Source organism: Carcharhinus amblyrhynchos, chromosome 11, assembly GCF_965287045.1.
Source record: "Carcharhinus amblyrhynchos chromosome 11, sCarAmb.v2.hapA, whole genome shotgun sequence".
In the NCBI taxonomy this organism is placed as follows: domain Eukaryota; kingdom Metazoa; phylum Chordata; class Chondrichthyes; order Carcharhiniformes; family Carcharhinidae; genus Carcharhinus; species Carcharhinus amblyrhynchos.
Window position 1 is genome coordinate 96,816,262 of NC_137334.1, and position 24,849 is coordinate 96,841,110.

At 45.1% G+C, this 24,849-nt stretch overlaps 1 protein-coding gene across 1 annotated transcript in view; it reads left to right on the top strand.

Annotated features, from left to right (window-relative positions):
- Positions 1 to 240: 240 nt before the first annotated feature.
- retreg2 (reticulophagy regulator family member 2) overlaps positions 241 to 24,849 on the top strand; it is a 105,622-nt gene continuing 81,013 nt past the window's right edge. The window contains exon 1 of the mRNA XM_080199649.1: positions 241 to 380. Coding sequence (XP_080055775.1) covers positions 352 to 380 — 29 coding nt within the window. The 5' untranslated portion in view covers positions 241 to 351. The remainder of the gene's footprint in view (positions 381 to 24,849) is intronic.

Consider the following 24,849-nt stretch of genomic DNA (forward strand, 5'->3'; position numbering starts at 1 on the left):
CGGGCGGTGACGCATTAGCAACAACAATACAAGATGGCGGCGGCTGAGGGAGATTTCCTGGCTCCGGGGCCGGGGGGAGACGGATCGCCCAGTGGAGCGGGGCCCGGGGTAACCGGACCAGGAGCGGGGGGAGAGGGAACGGGAGCAGCGGGTACGGCGCCGAGCGTAGTGGCACCCAGGCCGGATGGGGAGCTGGGGTTTGGTCCGGCTCCGGTTGATGGCGGCCCCGGGGACGGTGCTGATCTCCAGCGAGCTGAGGAGAGGCTGAGGCGGCTGCTGTGTCGGTGTGAGCCGGCACTGATATATTTACAGAGCCTGTTGGTGTGGGAGCGGCCGCTACAGAGCGGCCTGATGCTGCTGGGCCTCAGCGGCCTCTTCTGGTAAAGATCGAGCTGTCTTTCACTGTCAGTGAGACTATCTTTCTGAGGCCCACGGAGCCTCTCGGGTGGATGTGAACAGCCGCGGGCATTGCATTGTAGAACAGGGAACTTCTTAATATTATTTAAATGGTTAAAAAATTGCAGCATGTGCTGTGCAGAGGGACCTGGGTGTCCTTGTGCAGGAATCTCAAGGAGTTGATTTGCAGGTGCAGCAGGTACTTAAGAAAGCAAATAAAATTTTGTCCTTTGCTAGAGGAATAGAGTTTAAAAACAGCGAGATTATGTTGCAGCTGGATAAGGTGCTGTTGAGGCCACACCTGGAGTACTGTGTGCAGTTTTGGTCTTCTTACTTGAGAAAGGATATATTGGCATTGGAGGGGGTGCAGAGGAAATTCACTAAGTTGATTCTGGAGTTGAGAGGGTTGGCTTAAGATGTGAGGCTGAGTAGACTGGGCTATAGTCATAGGAATTTAGAAGAATGAGAGGTGATGTTACAGAAGCATATAAAATTATGAAGGCAATAGATAGGATAGAAGCGGGGAGGTTGTTTCCATTGGAGGGTGAAACCAGACCTGAGAGCATTGCCTCAAAATAAGGGGGAGCAGATTTAGGAGTTGAGTTGAGGAGGAACAATTTCATCTAAAGGGTTGCGAAGCTTGGAACTCCCTGCCCAATGAAGCAGTTGAGGCTATCTTGTTGAATGTTTTTAAGGCAGAGATGAATAGATTTTTGAATGCTAAAGGAATTAAGGGTTATGGTGCGCAGTGGGTAAGTGGAGCTGAGTCTGTGAAAAGAACAGCCAAGAACTTATTGAATGGCATTGCTGGCCTGAGGGGCAAAATGGTCAATTCCTAGTTATGTTTACTCTGCATCTTCCTCAGTTAATGTCACTAAAAAGATTGCCTGACTATTTTCATATTGTTGTTAATGGAAGCTTAATGTGTGCAAATTGACTGCAGTGTTTTGTGCAGAACTACAGTGACTGCAATTTAAAGTACTTCATTGCTGTTAAAAAAAACTTATGTAAATTCAATCTGACATTTTCCACTTTAGCTCTTCAAATATTCCAATTAGGTTCAGTGCACGTGACCTAGAATCATAGAATCCCTACAGTGCAGAAAGCGGCCATTCAGGCCTGCACCGACGACAATCCCATCCAGGTTCTATCCCCATATATTTATCTTGCTAACCTCTCTGACACTAGGGGGCAATTTATCATGGTCAGTCAACCTAACCTATGTATCTTGGGTGGATTGGCCATGCTAGAGATGAAGAGGAATTTCCTCAGCCGGAGAGTTGTGAAACTGTGGAACTCTTTGCCACAGAAGGCTGTGGGGGCCAGGTCATTAAATGTCTTTAAGACAGAGATAGATAAGTTCTTGATTGATAAGGGGAGCAGGGGTTATGGGGATGAGAAAAAATAGCCATTATCGAATGGCGGAGCAGACCCGATGGGCCGAGTGGCCTTATTCTGCTCCTGTGTCTTATGCTGCAGACTGTGGACCGAATGGCGGCCTCCTGCGCTGTAGGATTCCATGGATTCTATCTTTGGATCTATCTATATTGTCTTCTCTATTCGCTTAAAATAATTTAAGTGCTCAGTCATTCTGATTTTTTTAAAAAAATTTCAATAATGTATATTTTCTATTGTTCTCATCTTTTGAGTGAAGTAAGGGTGGGAACCCTGGTCACAATCTTCAAACCCTTATTAGTTATGAGGGTGGTGGTGGGAGATTGAGGATGTTAAAGCCCTATGAAAAGGGATAAACCCAGCAACCCCATGTCAGCGGTTGGGTAACTTTTAGAGACAATAATCTGGGACTAGATTAATGCCTCATGCCATTTTAAAGTTAGTTAAATCAGCTTAATTCGCTTTTTCTAGTCAAGTGATCAGGTCCCAACAATTGAGTGAAAACATTCTCCTTATCTTCCTTCCAGAACCTTGCCCAGTAATTTTGAATATGTCACGTCTGGTTATTTTCCAGTATGATATAGAGATGCTGACGTTAGACTGGGATAAACACAGTAAGAAGTCTCTCAACACCAGGTTAAAGTCCAACAGGTTTATTTGGTAGCAAATGCCACTAGCTTTCGGGGCTTTGCCCCTTCGTCAGGTGAGTGGGGAGTTCTGATCAGAAACAAGACATATACAGGCACACACACGCAGTTTACTGAATCCTGATTAGAATGCGAGCCTTTATAGCTAATCAAGTCTTAAAGGTGCAGACAATGTGAGCAGAGATAGCATTAAGCATAGGTTAAAGAAATGTGTATTGTCTCCAGGCAGGACAGTGAGATGTTGCAAGCCCAAGCAAGTCATGGGGGTTACAGATAGTGTGACATGAACCTAAGATCCCAGTTGAGGCCGTCCTCATGTGCAGAACTTGGCTATCAGTTTTTGCTGAGCAACTCTGCGCTGTCATATTTTGTGAAGGCTGCCTTGGAGAACGTTTAACTGGAGATCAGAGGCCGAATGCCCGTGATTATTGAAGTATTCCCCAACAGGAACAGAACAGCCTTGCCTGGTGATTGTCAAGCAGTGTTCATTCGTTTGTTGTTGTAGCGTCTGCATGGTCTCCCCAATGTACCATGCCTCAGGACATCCTTTCCTGCAGCGTATCAGGTAGAGAAGCTACGACATCTTCTCCGGAGTCTTCAACATATCATTGATGAAGATGAACATCTTGTCAGGGCCATCCCCACACCTCCCCTTCTTGCCTTCAAACAACTGCACAACCTCAAACAGACCACTATCTTCAGCAAACTACCCAGCCTTCAGGGGAACGGTGACCACGACATCACACGACCTCTGCAAGATGTGCAGGATCATCGACACAGATGCCATCATCTCACGTGAGAATATCATAAGAACATAAGAAATAGGAGCAGGAGTAGGCCATCTAGCCCTTCGAGCCTGCCCCGCCATTCAATAAGATCATGGCTGATCTGTCGTGGCTCAGTTCCACTTTCCCGCCCTCTCCCCATAACCCTTAATCCCCTCTCTTATCAAGAACCCATCAACCTGCTTCTTAAAAATATTGAGCGAGGCAGCCTCCACCACTTCAACGGGCAGAGAATTCCAGAGATTCACCACCCTTTGAGTGAAGAAGTTCCTCCTCAACTCCGTTCTAAACCGCCTCCCCTTTATCTTGAGGCTGTGCCCCCTAGTCCTACTGTCTTTTTTGAGCGGGAAGAGTCTCTCCACCTCTATCCTATCCATCCCATTCATCATCTTATACGTCTCAATGAGATCTCCCCTCATTCTTCTAAACTCTAACGAGTACAAGCCTAGTTTATTCAGCCTCTCCTCATAGCTCAGCCCCCTCAACTCCGGTATCAGCCTAGTAAACCTCCTCTGCACTCCCTCCAAGGCCAAAATATCCTTGCGCAGGTGCGGCGCCCAAAACTGCACACAGTACTCCAGCTGCGGCCTCACCAATGCCCTATACAGCTGCAGCAAGACCTCCCTACTTTTATATTCAATCCCCCTCACTATGAAGGCCAGCATCCCATTCGCCTTCCTGACCACCTGCTGCACCTGCAAGCTGGGTTTTTGCGACTCATGCACAAGGACCCCGAGGTCCCTCTGCACCGTCGCCTGCTGCAGTTTTTCGCCACGTAAGTAATAGTCCTTCCTACCATTCTTCCTACCAAAGTGGACCACCTCACACTTGCCAACATTAAATTCCATTTGCCATTTCCTGGCCCATTCACCCAGCCTATCTAGATCCTTCTGCAGACTCTCCACACCCTCCGCACAATTTGCCTTTCCCCCAATCTTGGTGTCATCAGCAAATTTCGACACCCTGCACTCGGTTCCCTCCTCCAGATCATCTATATAAATGGTAAATAGCTGAGGCCCCAGCACCGACCCCTGGGGCACCCCACTAGTCACCAACCGCCAATCCGAATAGCACCCATTGACCCCCACTCTCTGCCTCCTATTTGACAACCAATCCTCTATCCACGCTAACACCCTACCCCCAACTCCATGTCCCCTGACCTTCTGCAATAACCTCTTGTGAGGTACCTTGTCAAACGCCTTCTGAAAATCCAGAAAGACCACATCCACCGGCTCTCCTCTATCCACTGCCCTAGACACATCCTCATAGAACTCCAGTAAATTTGTCAGACACGACTTCCCTTTAATGAAACCGTGTTGCGTCTGCCCTATCAAGCAATTCCCTTCAAGATGCCTCGCAATTTCCTCCTTAATGACGGATTCCAACATTTTACCTACCACAGACGTTAAACTAACCGGCCTATAATTCCCCGCCTTTTGCCTGGCACCCTTCTTAAACAACGGCGTAACATTAGCCGTTTTCCAATCTTCCGGCACTTCCCCGGAATCCAGCGACGTCTGGAAAATAACCACCAAGGCATCCACTATAACCTCCGCCATTTCTTTCAGAACCCTCGGATGCATTCCATCCGGTCCTGGGGACTTGTCCACAATCAGCCCCTCCAGTCTGTCGAGCACCGCCTCTCTAGTAACAGTAATGTCATTAAGACCCTCCAGTCCTACCACCTTTCCATCGCTAACACCCGGCAAATTATTCACGTCCTCCTCCGTGAAGACAGAAACAAAAAAGTTATTCAATACCTTAGCCATATCCCCATCCCCTACCACTAGCTCCCCTTTCTCATCCTCTAAAGGACCAACGTTCACCCTAGCCAGCCTCTTCCTTTTTATATATTTATAAAAACTCTTGCTATCCTTTTTTATATTAAGCGCTAGCCCAGCTTCATAGCTTCTCCTACCCTCCTTTATCAACTTCTTTGTCAATCTTTGTTGACATTTAAACCTTTCCCAATCCTCTTCTCGCCCACTGCTCTTAGCTACTCTAAATTCCTCCGCTTTTAATTTAACACTTTCCTTCACCTCCTTTGTTATCCACGGCTTATTACCTCTCCTCCTACTGTCCTTTTTGACCATCGGAATAAATTTCTGCTGAGCACCAAGAAAGATCTCCTTAAAGATCCTCCACTGCTCCTCAGCAGACCTACCTTCCAACGCGCTCCCCCAGTCCACATTCGCCAATTCTTCTCTCATCCTACCATACTCCCCTCTATTCAAACAAAGGACGCGTGTCCGATCATCCACCAGGTACACAGTACATACTCTTGCAACTCGGCCAACGTTGTCTGCCTGGTACGCTGCAGGAAAGGATGTCCCGAGGCATGGTACGTTGGGCGGACCATGCAGACGCTGCGACAACGGATGAATAAACACTGCTCGACAATCAGCAGGCAAGGGTATTCTCTTCCTGTTGGCGAACACTTCAGCGGTCACGGGCACTCGGCCTCTGATCTTCGTGTAAACGTTCTCTAAGGCGGCCTTCACGACATATGGCTGAGCAGAGACCAATAGCCAAGTTTAGCACACAAGAATGGCCTCAACCGGGATCTTGGGTTCATGTCACACTATTTGTAACCCCCATGACTTGCCTGGGCTTGGAACATCTCACTTACTGTCCTGTCTAGAGACAACACACATCTCTTTAACCTGTGCTTAATGCTACCTCCGCTCACATTGTCTGCACCGTTAAGACTTGATCAGCTGTAAAGACTGCATTCTAATCAGTATTCTGTAAATTGAATGTGTGCCTTTATATGTCCTGTTTGTGATCAGAACTCCCCACTCACCTGACGAAGGGCAAAGCTCTGAAAGCCAGTGGCATTTGCTACCAAATAAACCTGTTGAACTTTCACGTGGTGTTGTGTGACTTCTTAATGTATTTTCCACTAGCCAGAGTGAGTAATTTTTCTTGACCCACTCATCCCCATCGTTTTGAAAATCTACATTTGGATCTGTTCCTAATTTGCTGTGTTCCTGAGAGAATATTCCGAGCTTTTGCTGAGTGAATTCCTTGATTTTTGGATCGATCCTGGTGAATCTTCTGTGCTCAAGGCCTGTACACATTTCCTGAAGTGTGGTGCCTGAAAGCGTACACATTCCTCCATCTGGGACCTAACCAGTGATGTACAAAGCATGACCTCTTAGTTTTAAAAACTACATCTTGGCATGGATTTTAAGGGCAAATTGTTTGATTAAATTGAATTCTTTGAATTAACAGAATTGGTTAAGATAGCATGGTTTTTTTTTTGTAAATGGATTTTCAGAAGGTGTTTGATATTGCACATATAATAGGCCTGTTTGCAAAAGTCAAGGGATTAAAGGGGTAGTGATAGCACAGATAGAAAAGAACTGAATGACAGTTGTGTATGGTTGTTGTTTGGACAAAGCGTGGTATATGGTGGTGATCTCCAGAGATTAGTACTGTGACTACTCTTTTTGTTGCATGTTAATGACCAGGTAGACAAGACGTTCAAATTTCAAAGCTTGTAGATGAAACTAGTAGAAAAGTGAGGAGGATGGTAACAGAACGGTGAGATAGGCAGACATGGTAGATCAAATTACAAGTGGATAAATGTGCAGTGATAAATTTTAATAAGAATGATGTGGGGTAATATAAACTAAATGGTGCAATTTTAAAGAGGTGCTGGAAAAGTGTTGGGGGAGTCTGCACACATCATTAAATAGTCAGGATAAGTTGAAAGGGGTGTTTAAAAAGCAGATAAGAACTTGGGTTTATTAATAGAAAGGAAGTTGTGTTGAAAATTTATAAATCACTAGGCCCCAGCTGGAGTATTATGTTTAATCCTGATTTGATTTTGATTTATTATTGTCACATGTATTAACATACCGTGAAAAGTATTGTTTCTTGCGTGCTATACAGACAAAGCATGCTGTTCATAAGGAAAGAAACGAGAGTGCAGAATGTAGTGTTGCAGTCATGGCTAGGGTGTAGAGAAAGATCAACTTAATGCAAGGTAAGTCCATTCAAAAGTCTGACAAGCAGCAGGGAAGAAGCTGTTCTTGAGTCGGTTAGTATGTGACCTCTGACTTTTGTATCTTTTTTCCCAACAGAAGGCGGCGAAAGAGTATGTCCCGGGGCATGGGGTCCTTAATTGTGGGCAGTAAATTTAGGGTTTTAGAATGTGCAGGTGTGATTTACTAGAATGGTTGCAGGGATGAGTTATGAAGTGACTGGAGAAATCTGTCGTTTGAGTTTCCTCACTCAACAACTGTTGTGTTTTATTTTAATGGGCTGCAACAAAATTCTCCAATTCTGGTGTCACGAAGATCGTTGATTTTAATTACTCAATCACTGACAGTCATATCTTCAGGTGGCTGTGCCCTAAACTCTAGAATGTCTCCCTTAAATCTGTGCATATCCCTTCCTTCAAATCTACCTCTTTAACCAAGCTTTTGGCTACCTGACCTAATATCTCCTTTGAGTATCAGATTTTGCTTTATATGGTTCCTATGAAGCACCCTGGGACATGTACCATGTTAAAAGCCCTATTATAAATATAAGTTCATTAGGTTGATGAGGACAGATTGAATGGCATGGTGAAATAAAAACAAAATGTTGGGAAACTCAGCTGGTCTGGCAACAGAAACAGTTCATGTTATTAGTCCAAATAACTTCAGCAGACTTGAAGTTAACTGTTCCTTTCTTTACAGATGCTGCCAGACCTGCTGGCGTTTACCAGCAGTTTCTGTTTCGATTTCAGATTTCCAGCAGCGGCAGTGTTTAGCTTTTAGTGAATGGAATTGAAGCATAGAAAGTAGGTGCAGGGCAGGTCATTTAGTCCTCCAAGTCTACGCTACCATTCAATATGATCCTAGTGGATCATGCACTTTCAATATCCCACTTCTGCTTTTTCTTGAGACCCCTTGATCTCTTCAGGCATGAAGGCCATGTCCAGCTCCCTCTTGAACACATCAAACAAACTGGCTCCAACAGCTTTCTGTTCACCACTCTGAGTGAAGAAGTTCTTCCTCCATTTCAGTCCTGAATGGCTTACCCCTTATTCTTAGACTGTGACCCCTATTTCTGCATTTCCCCAACATTGGGAACATTCTTCCTGCATCTAGCCTGTCCAGTCCCATCAGGATTTTGTATGTTTCTATGAAAAGCACCCCCCCACCCCGTCATTCTTCTAAATTCCAGTGAGTACAAGCCCAGTCGATCCAGTCTTTCTTCTATGTCAGTGCTGCCATTCCAGGAATCAGTCTGGACTCCCTCAATAGCAAGCATGTTCTTCCTCAGACTAGGGGACCAAAACTACACACAATACTCAAGGTATGGCCTCACCAAGGCCCTGTATAGCCGTAGCAAGACATCATTACTCCTATACTCAAATCCTCTTGCTATAAAGGCCAGTATGCCGTTAACTTTCCTCGCTGCCTGCTGTACTTGCGTGCTAACCTTCAGCGACTTACCCAGGTCACTTGCGCTTCCCCTTTTCCTAAACTGCCACCATTCAGATAGCTTTCTTTCCTGTTTCTGCCACTGTTGTGAAAAACCTCACGTTTATCCACAATATATTGTATTTGCCCACTCAGCTAGACTGTCCAAGTCACCATGCAACCTCTTGGTGTCATAGAGGTTTACAGCATGGAAACAGGCACTTCAATCCAACTTTTCCATGCTGCCTGTTTTTAACCCCTAAGCAATTGCCTGCATTTGGCCCATATCCCTCTATATCCATCTCATTCATGTAATTGTCTAAACGCTTTTTAAAAGACAAAATTATACTCATCTCTATTCCTACCTCTGGCAGCTTGTTCCAGACGCTCCACACCCTTTGAGTGGAAACAATTGTGCCTCAGGACTGTCTTGTATCTCTCCCCTCTCTCACCTTAAACCTATCCCTCTAGTTTTAGATTCCACTACTTTTGGGAAAAGATATTGACTATCAAGCTGAGCTGTGCTCCTCATTATTATAGATCTCTATAAAATCAGCCCTAAGCCTCCTATGCTTCAGAGGAGAAAAGTCCCAGTCTATCCAGCCTCTCCTTTAACATAACATAAGAAATAGGAGCAGGAGTAGGCCATCTAGCCCTTCGAGCCTGCCCCGCCATTCAATAAGATCATGGCTGATCTGAAGTGGATCAGTTCCACTTTCCAGCTCTCTCCCCATAACCCTTAATTCCCCTATCAGAAACCTATCTACCCGTGACTTAAATATATTCAGCGAGGTAGCCTCCACCACTTCAACAGGCAGAGAATTCCAGAGATTCACCACCCTTTGAGTGAAGAAGTTCCTCCTCAACTTCAATCTAAACTGTCCCCCCTTATCTTGAGGCTGTGCCCTCTAGTCCTGCTATCCTTTCTAAGCAGGAAGAATCTCTCTACCTCTACCCTATCCATCCCCTTCGTTATACGTCTGTATAAGATCCCCCCTCATCCTTCTAAACTCTGAGTACAGACCCAGTTTATTTAGTCTCTCTTCATAGTCCAACCCCCTCATCTCCGGTATCAGCCTAGTGAACCTCCTCTGCACTCCCTCCAAGGCCAATATATCCTTTTGCAAATGCGGGGACCAAAACTGCACACAGTACTCCAGCTGTGGCCTCACCAGTACCTTGTACAGTTGCAGCAAGACCTCCCTACTTTTATATCCCCCTCGCTATAAAGGCCAACATTCCTTTTTGATCACCTGCAGACTAGGTTTTTGCGACTTGTGCGGAAGGACCCCCAGGTTCCTCTGCACTGTAGCATGCTGCAGCTTTTCGCCTTTTAAATAATAATCCCTCCTACTATTCTGCCAAGGTGGATACCTCACATTTGCCAACATTATACTCTATCTGCCAGGTCCTCGCCCACTCGCTTAGCTTATCCAGATCCCTCTGCAGACTTTCCACACCCTCCACGCAATTTGCTTTTCCACTCATCTTCGTGTCATCAGCAAATTTCGTCACCCTACACTCAGCCCCCTCCTCCAGATCGTCTATATAAACGGTAAATAGCTGTGGCCCCAGCACCGATCCCTGCGGCACTCGACTAGTCACCAACCGCCAATCAGAATAGCACCCATTGATACCAACTCTCTGCTTCCTATTAGACAGCCAATCTTCTATCCACGCTAACACCTTACCCCCAACTCCATGCACCCTAACCTTCTGCAGCAACCTTTTGTGAGGCACCTTATCAAACTCCTTTTGGAAAACTAAAAACACCACATCCACCGGTTCCCCTCTGTCTACCACACTAGTCACATCCTCATAGAAATCCAATAAATTTGTCAAACGTGACTTCCACTTAACGAATCCATGCTGTGCCTGCTCGATCAAACCATTCTTTTCTAGGTGCCTCGCTATTTCTTTGATGACGGATTCAAGCATTTTTCCAACTACAGATGTTAAACTAACCGGCCTATAATTCCCTGCCTTTTGTCCGCTACCTTTTTTTAAACAGCAGCGTAACATTAGCCGTTTTCCAATCTTCTGGCACTTCCCCGGAATCCAGCGAATTTTGATAAATAATTACTAAGGCATCCACTATCACCTCTGCCATTTCTTTCAGAACCCTGGGATGCATTCCATCTGGTCCTGGGGACTTGTCCACCTTCAGTCCCATTAGTCTATCAGGCACTACCTCTCTAGTGACATAATCGCATTCAGGCCCTCAACTCCTACCATCCTTCTATCTTTAAGATCCGGCAAACTATTCGTGTCCTCCTCCGTGAAGACCGAGGCAAAAAACTTATTTAAAGCCTCAGCCATTTCCTCGTCTCCCACCACTAAATCCCCCCCTCTCATCCTCTAAGGGTCCAAAATTCACTCTAGCCAGCCTCCTCCTCTTTATATATTTGTAAAAACTTTTACTGTCCTTTTTTATATTTAGTGCTAGTTTGGCTTCATAGTCTATCTTTCCTTTCTTTATCACCTTAGTCATTCTTTGTTGCTTTTTAAATTTTTCCCAGTCTTCTAATCGCCCACTACTTTTAGCCACTCTGAACGCATCAGCTTTTAATTTAATACTCTTCTTTATTTCTTTTAACTCAAGCCATCGAGTCCCAGTACAATCCTAGTAAGTCTTTTCTGCACTCTTTCTGGTTTAATGATATCCTTTCTATAATAGGATGAGGAGAACGGTACACAGTATTCCAATTGTCTTTCTCAGAGCACGCACTGCCACCAAACTGAGTGTCATCTGCAAACTTGGAGATATTGCATTCAATGGTCTTATGTTCCCAGCAGTATAGAAGGGTGAGGTGAGATCTCATTGAGATGTATAACATTTTTAGGGGACGTGACAGGGTAGACACTGAGTGACTGTCCCAGAGAGCCCAGAGCACAGGCAGAGTTTTGGAAAGGAGTTGGCCGTTGAGAATTGTGAATCTTTGGAGTTCTCTACCAAGTAAAGCTATGCATTCTCAATCAGAAAAAGACACAGCTTCCCAGAAATGCTAGAGAAGCAACTGTTGAGCGAAAAGGAGGAATTGAAAGAAATTAATGCTAGAAAAAAAGTGCTGCAGAAATTAATGGGACTGAAAGCTGATAAATCCCCAGGGCCTAGGGGTTCTAAGGTGGCCATGGAAAAAGTAGATGTGGTGGTGGGTATCTTCTAAAATTCTGGAACAGTCCCAGCAGATTGGAGTGTAAGTCCATGATTCAAAATAGGAGACAGTGAGAAAACTCAAAATTTCAGACTGGTTAGCCTAACATCAATAGTAGGGAAATGCTAAAGTCTATTATAAAGGACGTGCTAACAGGACACTTAGAAAAGATCAACAGGAAAGCCAGCATGGATTTATGAAAGGGAATCATCTTTGACAAACCTGCTGGAGTTTTTTGAGGATGTAACTAGCAAAGTAGATAAAAGATGAATCAGTGGATGTGATGTATTTGGATTTTCAGAATGCTTTTGATAAAGTCCCACTGGAGGTTGATGTGCAAGTAAAGCACATGAGGTTGGAAGTAGTATATCAGCATAGTTTGAGAATTGGATACCTGACAGGAAATGGAGGGTTGGAACAAACTGATCTTTTTCAAAGTGACAGCAGTGACTAGTGGGGTCCCACAGGGATCATTGCCTGGGCCCCAGCTATTCACAATGTACATCAGTGATTTGGATTGGAATTCAGGTGTAATCACAGAATACTACAGTGCAGAAGAAGCTCTTTGGCCCATCGAGTCTGCACCAATGCAGGAAAGGTCCTGACCTGTCCACCTAATCCCACTTGCTAGCACTTGGCCCATGGCCTTGAATGTTAACACATACTCATCCAGGTACTTTTTAAAGGCATCCTGCCTCTACCACTTCCCCGGGGAGTGCATTCCAGACTATCGCCACCCTCTAGTTAAAACTATTTTTCCCCAAATCTCCCACCCCTCACATTTAATTTCCCCTTGTAACTGACCCTTCAACTAAGGAGAATAGCTGCTGCCTATCCACGCTGCCTGTGTCGAACACAATCAGGTTGCCCCTCATCTGTCTCTGCTTCAAGCCTATCCAAACTCTCTTTATAACTTAAATGTTCCAAGTTTGATACGAAACTTGGTGGGAATAAGTGGTGAGGAGGATGTTAAGAGGCTTCAAGGTGATTTAGACATGTTTGAGTGAGTGGATAAATACATGACGTGCTGTGTAATGTGGGTAAGTATGAATTTACCTACTTTAGTAGGGAAAACATAATGGCAGAGTGCTATTTTAGTGGAAATAGATTGGGAATCTTTGTAGGGAGGGACCTTGGTGTTTTTGTACACCAGCAATAGAAAGCAAGCATGCAAGTGCAGCAAGCAATTAGGAAGGCAAATGGTATGTTGGCTTCATTGCGAGAGGATTTGTGTACCAGAGCAAGGATGGCTTACTGCAGCTGTACAGAACCTTGGTGAAACCGCATCTGGAGTATTGTGTGCAGTTTTAGTCTCCTTAGCCAAGAGAAGATACACTTACCATAGAGTGCAGCAAGGGTTCACCAGACTAATTCCTGGGATGGCAAGAGATTGTTATGTGAGGTGAGATTGAGTCTGTTATGTGCTTGTATTTATTCCTACTGGCTCAATAGCGCCATGCTGTGTTAGTGTATGCACCGGAAATTATGTAAAAGACCTACCGTGGGAAACAGTGAGTAGAAGCAGCTGTGGAAGAGATCACACACCATTAATAAAGCTTTGTTAGGAAAGATTTCTGTTAAAAATTATGTATCATGTCTCCAATACACAACAAAAACTGGCAATGAGACTATGGACGCATGCTGATAGCCACATGGAAAGAAGAAATTAATCAAGAAGTAGGGAAAGAAGCATTCTTGTGTGTTTTGGAGACTAACAGGCTAGGTGGAAGTGAATAAACAATACTCTGCAAGCAGATTATGGTGCTGGTTATGATGAATTGAATGCGAAACTCAATTAGGTACATTACGTGCAAGAAAATTGAGGTAGTTGCTGGAAACGCATTTGCAAAGTGTGCACGCAGGATGCCTAAAGTGAAAAAAATTGTGGGAGTTCTCAGCATCGTGAGAGCTTTTGATGAAAATGTGGAAAGGTGGAGCTCTCATACTGAGCATTTTGACTATTTTGTGCTGGCATACAAAATAGCTGAAGATATTAACGTGCCCACTTTCCTGAGAGTGATGAAGGTGAGGGGGGAACTCTTCTACTCTATAGTTTGGCGCAATTTGACAAACCTGGCACTAAAAAGGAAATTAGGAGAGCCAGAAGGGGTCATGAAAAGGCTTTGGCAGATAAGATTAAGGAGAACCCTAAGGCATTCTACAAATGTGTGAAGCGTAAAAGGATGAGTTGTGAAGGAATAGGACCTATAAAATGTGACGGTGGGAAAGTTTGTACAGAACGGGTAGAAAAAGCAGAGGTGCTTAATGTATACTTCACCTCGGTATTCAAGGTGGAAAAAGATCTGGGTGGTTGTACTGCAGGCTTGTGGCGGACTGAAAAGATTGAGTATGTGGACATTAAGAAAGAGGATGTGTTGGAACTTTTGAATAGCGTCAAGATAGATAAGTCGCTGGGACCGGATGAGGTGTACCCCAGGTTACTGTGGGAGGCGAGGGAAGAGATTGCAGAGCCTCTGGCAATGATCTTTCTGCGTCGATGGAGACGGGAGAGGTTCCGGAGGATTGCGGATGTTGTTCCTATATTCAAGAAAGGGAATAGGGATAGCCCAGGAAATTACCAACTGAGTCTAACCTCAGTGGTTGGTAAGTTGATGGAGAGGATCCTAAGGGACAGGATTTATGAACATTTAGAGAAGTTTAGTATGCTCAAAAGTAGTCAGCACGGCTTTGTCAAGGGCAGATCGTGCCTTACGAGCCTAGTTGAGTTCTTTGAAAATGTGACTCAACACGTTGATGAAGGAAGAGCGGTAGATGTGGTTTATATGGACTTCAGCAAGGTGTTGGATAAGGTCCCCCATGCAAGACTTGAGAAAGTGAGAGGGCATGGGATACAAGGGGCTGTTGCCTTGTGGATCCAGAACTGTCTTACCCGCAGAAGGCAGAGAGTGGTTGTGGGTGGGTCTTTATCTGCATGGAGGTCAGTCACCAGTGGAGTGCCCCAGGGATCTGTTCTGGGACCCTTGCTGTTTGTAATTTTCATAAATGACTTGGATGAGGAAGTGGAGGGATGGGTTGGTAAGTTTGCTAACAACACAAAGGTTGGTGGTGTTGTGGATAGTCTGGAGGGATGTCAGAAGTTGCAGCGTGACATAGGTTGCAAAACTGGGCGGAGAAGTGGCAGATGGACTTCAACCCAGATAAATGTGTAGTGGTCCATTTTGGCAGGTCCAGTGGGATGAAGGAGTATAACATCAAGGGTAAGACTCTTAGCAGTGTAGAGGATCAGAAGGACCTTGGGGCCTGGGTGCATAGGACTCTTAAATCAGCCTCGCAGGTAGAGGATGTGGTTAAGAAGGCGTATGGTGTACTGGCCCTCATTAATAGAGGGATTGAGTTTAGGAGTCGGGAGATAATGCTGCAGCTTTATAGCACCCTGGTCAGACCCCACTTGGAGTACTGTGCTCAGTTCTGGTCGCCTCATTACAGGAGGGATGTTGAAGCCATTGAAAGAGTGCAGAGGAGATTTACAAGGATGTTGCTTGGATTGGGTGGCATGCCATATGAGGATAGGTTGAGGGACTCGGTCTTAGTAGGCCTAGTAGGTAGGGACATGATCGGTGGAACCTTTGGGCCGAAGGGCCTGTTCGTGCAGTAGTTTTTTCTATGTTCTAAAACGTACAGATAGTGGACATACTGCAAGCGTATTTTCCACTGAATCCCCTAGTAATTGCAGAGTGCTTTAGATTCCATCAAAGAAACCAAGAGGAAGTGGGGGATCAATTTTGCAATTTGTGGCTGTGCTGAATAAACTTGCAGAATATCAAGTGTTAGGAGATGCGTTGAATAACACTTTAGGACAGATCTGTTTGTTGTCTAAGCATTGAAGTGATGTTACTGTCAGTTAACAGACATTTTAACCTTACACTGGGAAAGGCCATTAAAATCACTGTTTCTATGGAACTGGCTGCAAAGGGAACCCAGCAATTGAGTTTGTACACTTAAAAACACTGTCTGCTGAATCACACCCAAAGTGGTCGAGACTCATTTTTGCCGGTATGAAAAGCCAGGACGTTCTGCTGCTGAATACCGACGTACAGACATGGAACGTGGAAACTGTGGGGGAAGGGGACACATGGAGCATGCCTGCAGGAAGAAAAAGCTAGCTGTGAATTAAAAGTAAAATGCAAGAACAAACCAAGACAGCATTTAAACAAAATAAGAGTGGAAATGTCCATGCTGTACAAAAGGGTTGAAAAGAGTGAAGACATTCAGAGGAGGAGTTACTACTGAATATGCTCGCCATCTCCTGGTACTATATGCACATACTGGGTTACTCCACTGCTGGATGGACAGCCAGTGAAGGTGGAAGTTGACATTGGGGCTGCAGTCTCACTGATGTCAGAGACTATCTACATGGTGAAACTGAAACACATTCCCTTCAGCACTACCGTTGATGGTCTTAAGACGTACACAGGTGAAGTGGTTTTACTGAAGGGTTGCATTGAAATAGCTGTGCAACCTGACAACATGATGTTGGGTCATATGTGGCTAGAGAAGACTTGATTGAACTGGGCTGAAGTCAACAGGACCATGGAGAATCAGGCCTCTGAAAATGTTATAAAAGCACAGTTTTTGATAGAGAATTAGGAGTAGGAAGGAAATTACAATCAAACTAAAAATAAAAGACAGAAGCCAAGCTAACTGCTTGAAAGCACGGCTTGTACCACGTGCTATTAGGCTGAAAGTGGAGATTGACTTAGAATGACTGGTGAAGTCTGGCATTCTAGAACCTCTCAGCATCAGTAAATGGGACACATCAATTGTTCCGATCATCAAGACAGGTTAATCTGTAAGGATTTGTGGTAATTAAGGTCATAATAAATCCTGTTATGTGTTGAACAGGACCTGTTAGCTTGCACTGAAGACCTTGTGGAATTGACAGAAGGACAAAATTGATCTGAGCCAGGCTTACTTGCAGATGAACGCAGACCAGAAGTCACAAGAACTTCTGACAATCATGGCACGTAACGACTTGTTCCAGTACCGAAGATTGTCGTTTGATATCTCTCATGCTCTGGCTTTGTTTCAAAGGGTAATGGATCAGATTCTGAGTGGACTGAATGCAGCCCATTGTTATCTGGATGACACTCTTGTCACTAGAAGAGAAGGGGATGCCACTCTCCAGAGATTGGGAGATTATGGTCTGAGTCTGTAAGGACAAACAAGTTTATTTTTTTCAATCCTTGGTTAAGTATTTGGAACAGGTGATTAATGCCACAGGCCTTCACAAATCTCTTTCTAAGGTTAAGGCCAGAGTATTAACAAGTTCTCATTCCTTCCTGGGGTTGAATGGATTATTATGGAAGATTTCTCCCAAACTTGAAACCATTACATAACCTCTTGTTCCGATGTAAGATGTGGAAGTGGTTGGATGAAGCATTACCCAAGTCTGAAGCTCTTTCACACTTTGATCTTATTTACCCATTCAGGAAGCTTGTCTCCTTAGGATGTGGGAGACCAAAGCCACACCATATCAGGTGACCATAAGAACCAGGAATAGGTGTAGGCAATTCAGCCCCTCGAGCCTTCTCTGCCACTCGATGCGATCATAGCTGATCCCATCTCGGCCCCGTCTCTCCTTTCCTACCCCTTCTCCAATAATCCTTCAACACGTTATTAATTAAAAATCTGTCTATCACTCATTTTACTCAATATGTTGACCTTGGTTTATCTTGCAGGACTTTGAGAACTTCCTACAAGAAAATGGCATTCAACACGTTGCTTTCAAATCATGTCACTCTGCTTCTAATGGACTAGCAAACCACTTCCAAACCCAGAAACACACTTTGAAAGCACCCTAATGTACTTAGCAAAACGTGAATTCTTTTGTGATGTGCCAGAATACCCACATTTCACAACCAAGTCTCCTCCTGTCTTACCCATTTTTTAAAACAAACTATTACATTCTACATTTGATCTCTTCAAAAACTAAGGAGATTTTGTGACGGCTGCAACAAGAAGAGGAACAATGGGAAGGTAAAGCACAGCGTTTGCCGGGACAGGGAAATTTGGCTTGGAACTACTCCACAGGGAAGAAATGGGTTCCTGCCACGGTCCCTGCACAGACCAGACCTGTCTTATTGTGGCCAGAGCGGAGGTGACATTAACTGGAGGAGACATGTAGATCTGACTGGAAGAACAAATCTGCCCGTTGAAAATTCAGGATCAGATTTACTAAGCCCTCGTGTGAACCTTCCTACACTACCAGACACTTGAGGAAAGCAGCATGTTATCTGTTCAGGTGCAGGGACAGCCTCTTGTTCCTAAGTCATTGCTGGTTAAAGCAGCCACTGATGACGTCAGTGCAAAGACAGACCTGCAGAAGTTCTCAATGTGAAGGAAAAGACTGCCAGTGTTTTGCTGTCAACCTTTCCTAGAGCAACATATTCAACTTGTTGGGGATGTTCAGTTTAAGTAAGGAGGAAATGTTATGTATTTATTTTATTTCTAGCTCAGTGAAGCTGTGTTGTGTGATATTAAGAAGAGATATCACAGATGATGTGAATCTATGGGTTGAGTCAAGAAACATCAAGGGCCAAAAAAAAATCTCTGGGGTGGTATACAGACCACCAAACTATAACGGTAATGTTGGGAATAGCAGGAAATCAGATGCATCTGTTAAAGGAACATTTGTAATTATGGGTGAGTTCAGTTTGCATATAAATTAGTCAAACTATAATAGGGGAGGAATTTTTGCACTGTGTACAGGATGGTTTTTTTTTTGGACCAATGCATTGACAAACCAACAAGTGAACAGATGATCTTACATAAATAGGAAATAGGAGCAGGAGTAGGCCATCTAGCCCCTCAAGCTTGCCCTGAATCTTGGACTGCAATGAGAAAGGATTAGTTGATAATCTACTTTGAGAGCCCTTGGCGGTGACGTAGAGAAAAAAACACGATAGGAGAAGGACACTTGGCCCTTGGAGCTTGCTCCTCCATTCATTCTCATGGCTGATCATCCAATTCAATAGCCTAATCCTGCTTTTGCCCCAAAATCTTTGAAATGCATTCAAGAGGCAGCTGGATATAGCACTTGGGGCAAATGGGATCAATGTTTTGGCATCAACTACTTCCTGTGGTAATGAATTCCACAGGCTCACCACTCTTTTGGATGAAGAAATGTCTCCTTACCTCCGTCTTAAATGGTCTACCCTGAATCCTCATGATCCCTGGTTCTGGATTCCCCCCACTATTGGAAACGCCTTCCCTGCATCTATCCTGCCCAGCTCCGTTAGAATTTTAAAAGTCTCTGAGATCATAACATAAGAACTGAGTAGGCTGTCTGATCCCTTGAGCCTGCTCCATCTTTCAATAAAATCATAGCTGATCTTTTTGTGGACTCAGCTCCACTTACCTGGTGACTCGCCATAACCCTTAATTCCTTTACTGTTTTTAATTTCCCTGCCTTAAAAACATTCAATGAGGGAGCCTCAACTGCTTCACTGGGCAGGGAACTCCACAGATTCACAATCCTTCGTGTAAAGAAGTTCCTCCTCAACTCAACTCAACTCAACTCAATTCTAAATCTGCTTCCCCTTATTTTGAGGCTATGGTCCCTAGTTTTAGTTTCACCTGCCAGTGAAAGCAACTTCCCTGCTATCTTATCTATTCCCTTTCATAATCTTATGTTTCTATAAGACCTCCCCTCATTCTTCTGAATTTCAATAAATATAGCCCCAGTCTACTCAGTGCCTCCTCATAAGTCAACCCTCTCAACTCCGGAATCAACCAAGTGAATCTCCTCTGCACTCCCTCCAGTGCCAGTATATCCTTTTCTGAAAGGATCCCCCTTTCTGATCTTCCTCTCATTCATCTGAACTCTAGCGAAAATAATCCTAATCTAGTCATAACATAAGAACATAAATAGAAGCAGGAGTAGGCCATCTAGCCCTTCGAGCCTGCCCCGCTATTCAGTAAGATCATGGCTGATCTGTCGTGGCTCAGTTCCACATTCCCGCCCTCTCCCCATAACCCTTAATCCCCTCGCTTATCAAAAACCCATCAACCCGCGTCTTAAAAATATTTAGCGAGGCAGCCTCCACCACTTCAACGGGCAGAGAATTCCAGAGATTCACCACCCTTTGAGTGAAGAAGTTCCTCCTCAACTCCGTTCTAAACCGCCCCCCCCCCCCCCCTTATCTTGAGGCTGTGCCCCCTAGTCCTACTGTCCTTTCTGAGCGGGAAGAGTCTCTCCACCTCTATCCTATCCATCTCATTCATCATCTTATATGTCTCAATGAGATCTCCCCTCATTCTTCTAAACTCTAACGAGTACAAGCCTAGTTTATTCAGCCTCTCCTCATAGCTCAACCCCCTCAACTCTGGTATCAGCCTAGTAAACCTCCTCTGCACTCCCTCCAAGGCCAAAATATCCTTGCGTAAGTGCGGCGACCAAAACTGCACACAGTACTCCAGCTGCGGCCTCACCAATGCCCTATACAGCTGCAGCAAGACCTCCCTACTTTTATATTCAATCCCCCTCGCTATGAAGGCCAGCATCCCATTAGCCTTCCTGACCACCTGCTGCACCTGCAGGCTGGGTTTTTGCGACTCATGCACAAGGACCCCGAGGTCCCTCTGCACCGTCGCCTGCTGCAGTTTTTCGCCACGTAAGTAATAGTCCTTCCTACCATTATTCCTACCAAAGTGGACCACCTCGCACTTGCCAACATTAAATTCCATTTGCCAGTTCCTGGCCCATTCGCCCAGCCTATCTAGATCCTTCTGCAGACTCCACACCCTCCGCGCAATTTGCCCTTCCAGCAATCTTGGTGTCATCAACAAATTTCGACACCCTACACTCGGTTCCCTCCTCCAGATCATCTATATAAATGGTAAATAGCTGAGGCCCCAGCACCGACCCCTAGGGCACTCCACTAGTCACCAACCGCCAATCCGAATAGCACCCATTGACCCCCACTCTCTGCCTCCTATTTGACAACCAATCCTCTATCCACGCTAACACCCTACCCCCAACTCCATGCCCCCTTACCTTCTGCAATAACCTCTTGTGAGGTACCTTGTCAAAGGCCTTCTGAAAATCCAGAAAGACCACATCCACCGGCTCTCCTCTATCCACTGCCCTAGACACATCCTCATAGAACTCCAATAAATTCGTCAGACACGACTTCCCCTTAACGAAACCGTGCTGTGTCTGCTCTATCAAGCAATTCCCCTCAAGATGCCTCGCTATTTCCTCCTTGATGACGGATTCTAACATTTTACCTACAACAGATGTTAAACTAACCGGTCAACTTCTCATATGTCAATCCCACCATCCCCAGAATCAGCCTGGTAAACCTTCACTGCACTTCCTCAAGAGCAAGAACATCCTTCCTCAAAAAAAGAAAAAATTGCTTTCTCTGCTCTAGGTGCGGCCTCACCGAGGCCCAGTATAGTCGCAACAACATATCCTTGCTCCTGTACTTATCCTCTTGCAATGAAGGCCAACATACCATTTGCCTTCTTTACCACCTGCATGCTTACTTTCAGTGACTGGTGCACAAGGACACCCAGGACCTGCTGCACGCTCCCCACTCCCAGTTTACAGCCTTTCAGGTAGTAATCCGCTGCCTTGTTTTTGCTTCCAAAGTGAATAACCTCACACCTTATCCAATTTATACTGCATCTGCCATTAATTCGCCCACTCACCCAACCTGTCCAGATCATTCTGAAGGATCTCTGCATCCTCGTCACAGTTCACCCTCCCACCCAACTTGCTATTGTCTGTAGCCTTTGAGATGGTACATTTTACTCCCTCAAAAAACATTTAACAAGGAAAATTACTGCACAGGAACAGGCCCTTTGACCCTCCAAGCTTGACCGACCATGCTGCCTGACTGAACTAAACCCCCTACCCTTCTGGGGACCATATTCTCTATGCCCATCCTATTCATGTATTTGTCAAGGTGCCCTTTAAAAGTCAGTACCGTATCTGCTTCTGCTACCACCCCTGCCAGAGTTCCAGGCACCCACCATCCTCTGTGTAAAAAAAAAACCTGCCTCGTCCATCTTTAAACTTTGCCCCTCGCACCTTAAACCTGTGCTCCCTAATAATTGATTCTTCCACCCTGGGAAAAAGCTTCTGACTATCCACTCTGTCCATACCTCTCATCTTGTTGACTTCTATCAGGGCACCTCTCAATCTCTGCTCCAGTGAGGAGAAACCAAGTTTCTCTAACCTCTCCTCACAGCTAATGCCCTCCATGTCCTTCTGGTCGTGTGGTGACTAATGCCCCCCATACCAGGCAACATCCTGGTAAATCTTTTCTGTACCCTCCCCAAAGCCGCCTCATCCTTCTGGTAGTGTGGCGACCAGAATTGAACACTATATTCCAAGTGCGGCCTAATTAAGGTTCTATAAAGCTGCAACATGACTTGTCGATTTTTAAACTCAGTGCCCCAGCCGATGAAGGCAAGCATGCCTTATGCCTTCTTGACTACCTTCTCCACCTGCATTGCCATTTTTAGTGACCTGTGTACCTGTACACCCAGATCACTTCGCTAATCAACACTCTTAAGGGTTCTGCCATTTACTCTCTTTCCTATCTGTATTAGACCTTCCAAAATGCATTACCTCACATTTGTCCGGATTAAACTCCATCTGCCATCTTCCGCCCAAGTCTCCAACCGATCTATATCCTGCTGTATCCGCTGATGGTCCTCATCGCTATCTGCAAATCCACCAACCTTTTGTGTCGTCAGCAAACTTACTAATCAAACCTGTTATATTTTCCTCCAAATCATTTTTTATGTATATTGTATAGATTTATTAGAAATAACAAAGGTCCCAGCACTGATCCGTGAGGAACGCCACTTGTCACAGCCCTCCATTCAGAAACGTATCCTTCCACTGCTAGCTACCCTCTGTCTTCTTTGACAATTAAGTCCCGTGTACTCATCCAGAAGTCTCTTAAAAGACCCTAACGAATTCACCTCCACCACCACCGGCAGCCAGTTCCACTTGCCCACCACCCTCTGAGTGAAAAACTTATCCCTGACGTCTCCTCTGTACCTACTCCCCAGCACCTTAAACCTGTGTCCTCTCGTAGCGACCGTTTCAGCCCTGGGAAATAGCCTCTGAGGCTCCACCCGATCTGTACTTCTCACCATCTTATAAACCTCTATCAGGTCACCTCTCATCCTTTTGTCTCTCCAAGGAGAAAAGACCGAGCTCCCTCAACCCATCGTCATAAGTCATGTCACCCAATCCAGGCAACATCCTTGTAAATCTCTGCACTCTTACAATGGCTTCCACATCTTTCTTGTAATGAGGCGACCAAAACTGCGCACAGTACTCCAAGTGGGGTCTGACTAGGGTCTTATAAAGCTGCAGCATTATCTCCCGACTCCTAAACTCAGTCCCTCGATTGATGAAGGCCAGTACACCATGTGCCTTGACCGCATCCTCCACCTGCGAGGCTGATTTAAGAGTCCTATGGACCCAGACCCCAAGGTCCTTCTGATCGTCTACACTGCTAAGGGTCTTACCCATGATATTATACTCCTCCATCCCATTGGACCTGCCAAAATGGACCACTACACATTTATCTGGGTTGAAGTCCATCTGCCACTTCTCCGCCCAGTCTTGCATCCTATCTACGTCACGCTGCAACTTCTGACATCCCTCCAGACTATCCACAACACCACCAACCTTTGTGTTGTTAGCAAACTTACCAACCCATCCCTCCACTTCCTCATCCAAGTCATTTATGAAAATTACAAACAGCAAGGGTCCCAGAACAGATCCCTGGGGCACTCCACTGGTGACCGACCTCCATGCAGAAAAAGACCCATCCACAACCACTCTCTGCCTTCTGCGGGCAAGACAGTTCTGGATCCACAAGGCAACAGCCCCTTGTATCCCATGCCCTCTCTCTTTCTCAAGAAGTCTTGCCTGGGGGACCTTATCGAACACCTTTGCTGAAGTCCATATAAACCACATCTACCATTCTTCCTTCATCAATGTGTTTAGTCACATTTTCAAAGAACTCAACCAGGCTCGTAAGGCACGACCTGCCCTTGACAAATATATATGTATTAAGATTTTCCTTAATCCTGCTGGCCAGTGCTTTTTCATGAACCCCTTTTAGCCTTCCTAACTCCTTGCTTAAGTTTCTTTCTACTTTCCTTGTATTCCACACTTGCTTTGTGTGCTCCCAGCCTCCTAGCTTTGACAAATGCTTCCTTTCTTTGACGAGGCTCACAATATCTCTTATTATCCAAGGTTCCCAAAACTTGCCATACTTATTCTTCATCCTTACAAGAATATGCCAGTCCTGAATCCCTATCAGCTTGCACTTGAAAGCCTCCCACATGCCAGAAGCTGATTTGCCCGCAAACACCTGCCCCTCAATCTATATTCTTCAGTTCCTGCCTAATATTGTTGTAACTAGCCTTCCCCCTGTTTAGCACTGTCACTTGAGGACTACACTTATCTTTATCTATCAGTATCTTAAAGTTTATTGAATTATGGTCACTCTTTCCGATCTGCTCCCCTACTGAAATGTCAACCATCTGGCCGGGCTCATTCCCCAATACCAGGCCCAGTATGGCCCCTTCTAGTTGGACTATCTATATACTGTTTCAAGAAGCCCTCCTGGCTGCTCCTTACAAACTCTGCCCATCTACGCTCCTAGCACTAAGTGAGTCCCAGTCAATATATAGGATGTTAATCTCCCACCACAGCAACCCTGTTACTTTTACCTCTTGCCAAAATCTGCTTACATATGTTCCTCTCTCTTCTGCTGGCTGTCGGGTGGCCTATATTAAACCCCAACATTGTGACTACATACTTCTTATTCCTGAGCTCTACCTGTGTTGCCTGTATGAACCTTCCGTGGTGTCCTCCCGGAGTACAGCTGTGATATTCTCCTTTAACCAGTAGTGCAAGCCCCCCACCCCTTTTACATCCCCCTCTATCCTGCCTCAAACTTATGTATCCTGGAAAGTTAAACTGCCAATCCTTTCCTTCCCTTAACCAAGTCTCTGTAATGGCAACATCGTAGTTCCAAGTACTAATCCAAGCTCT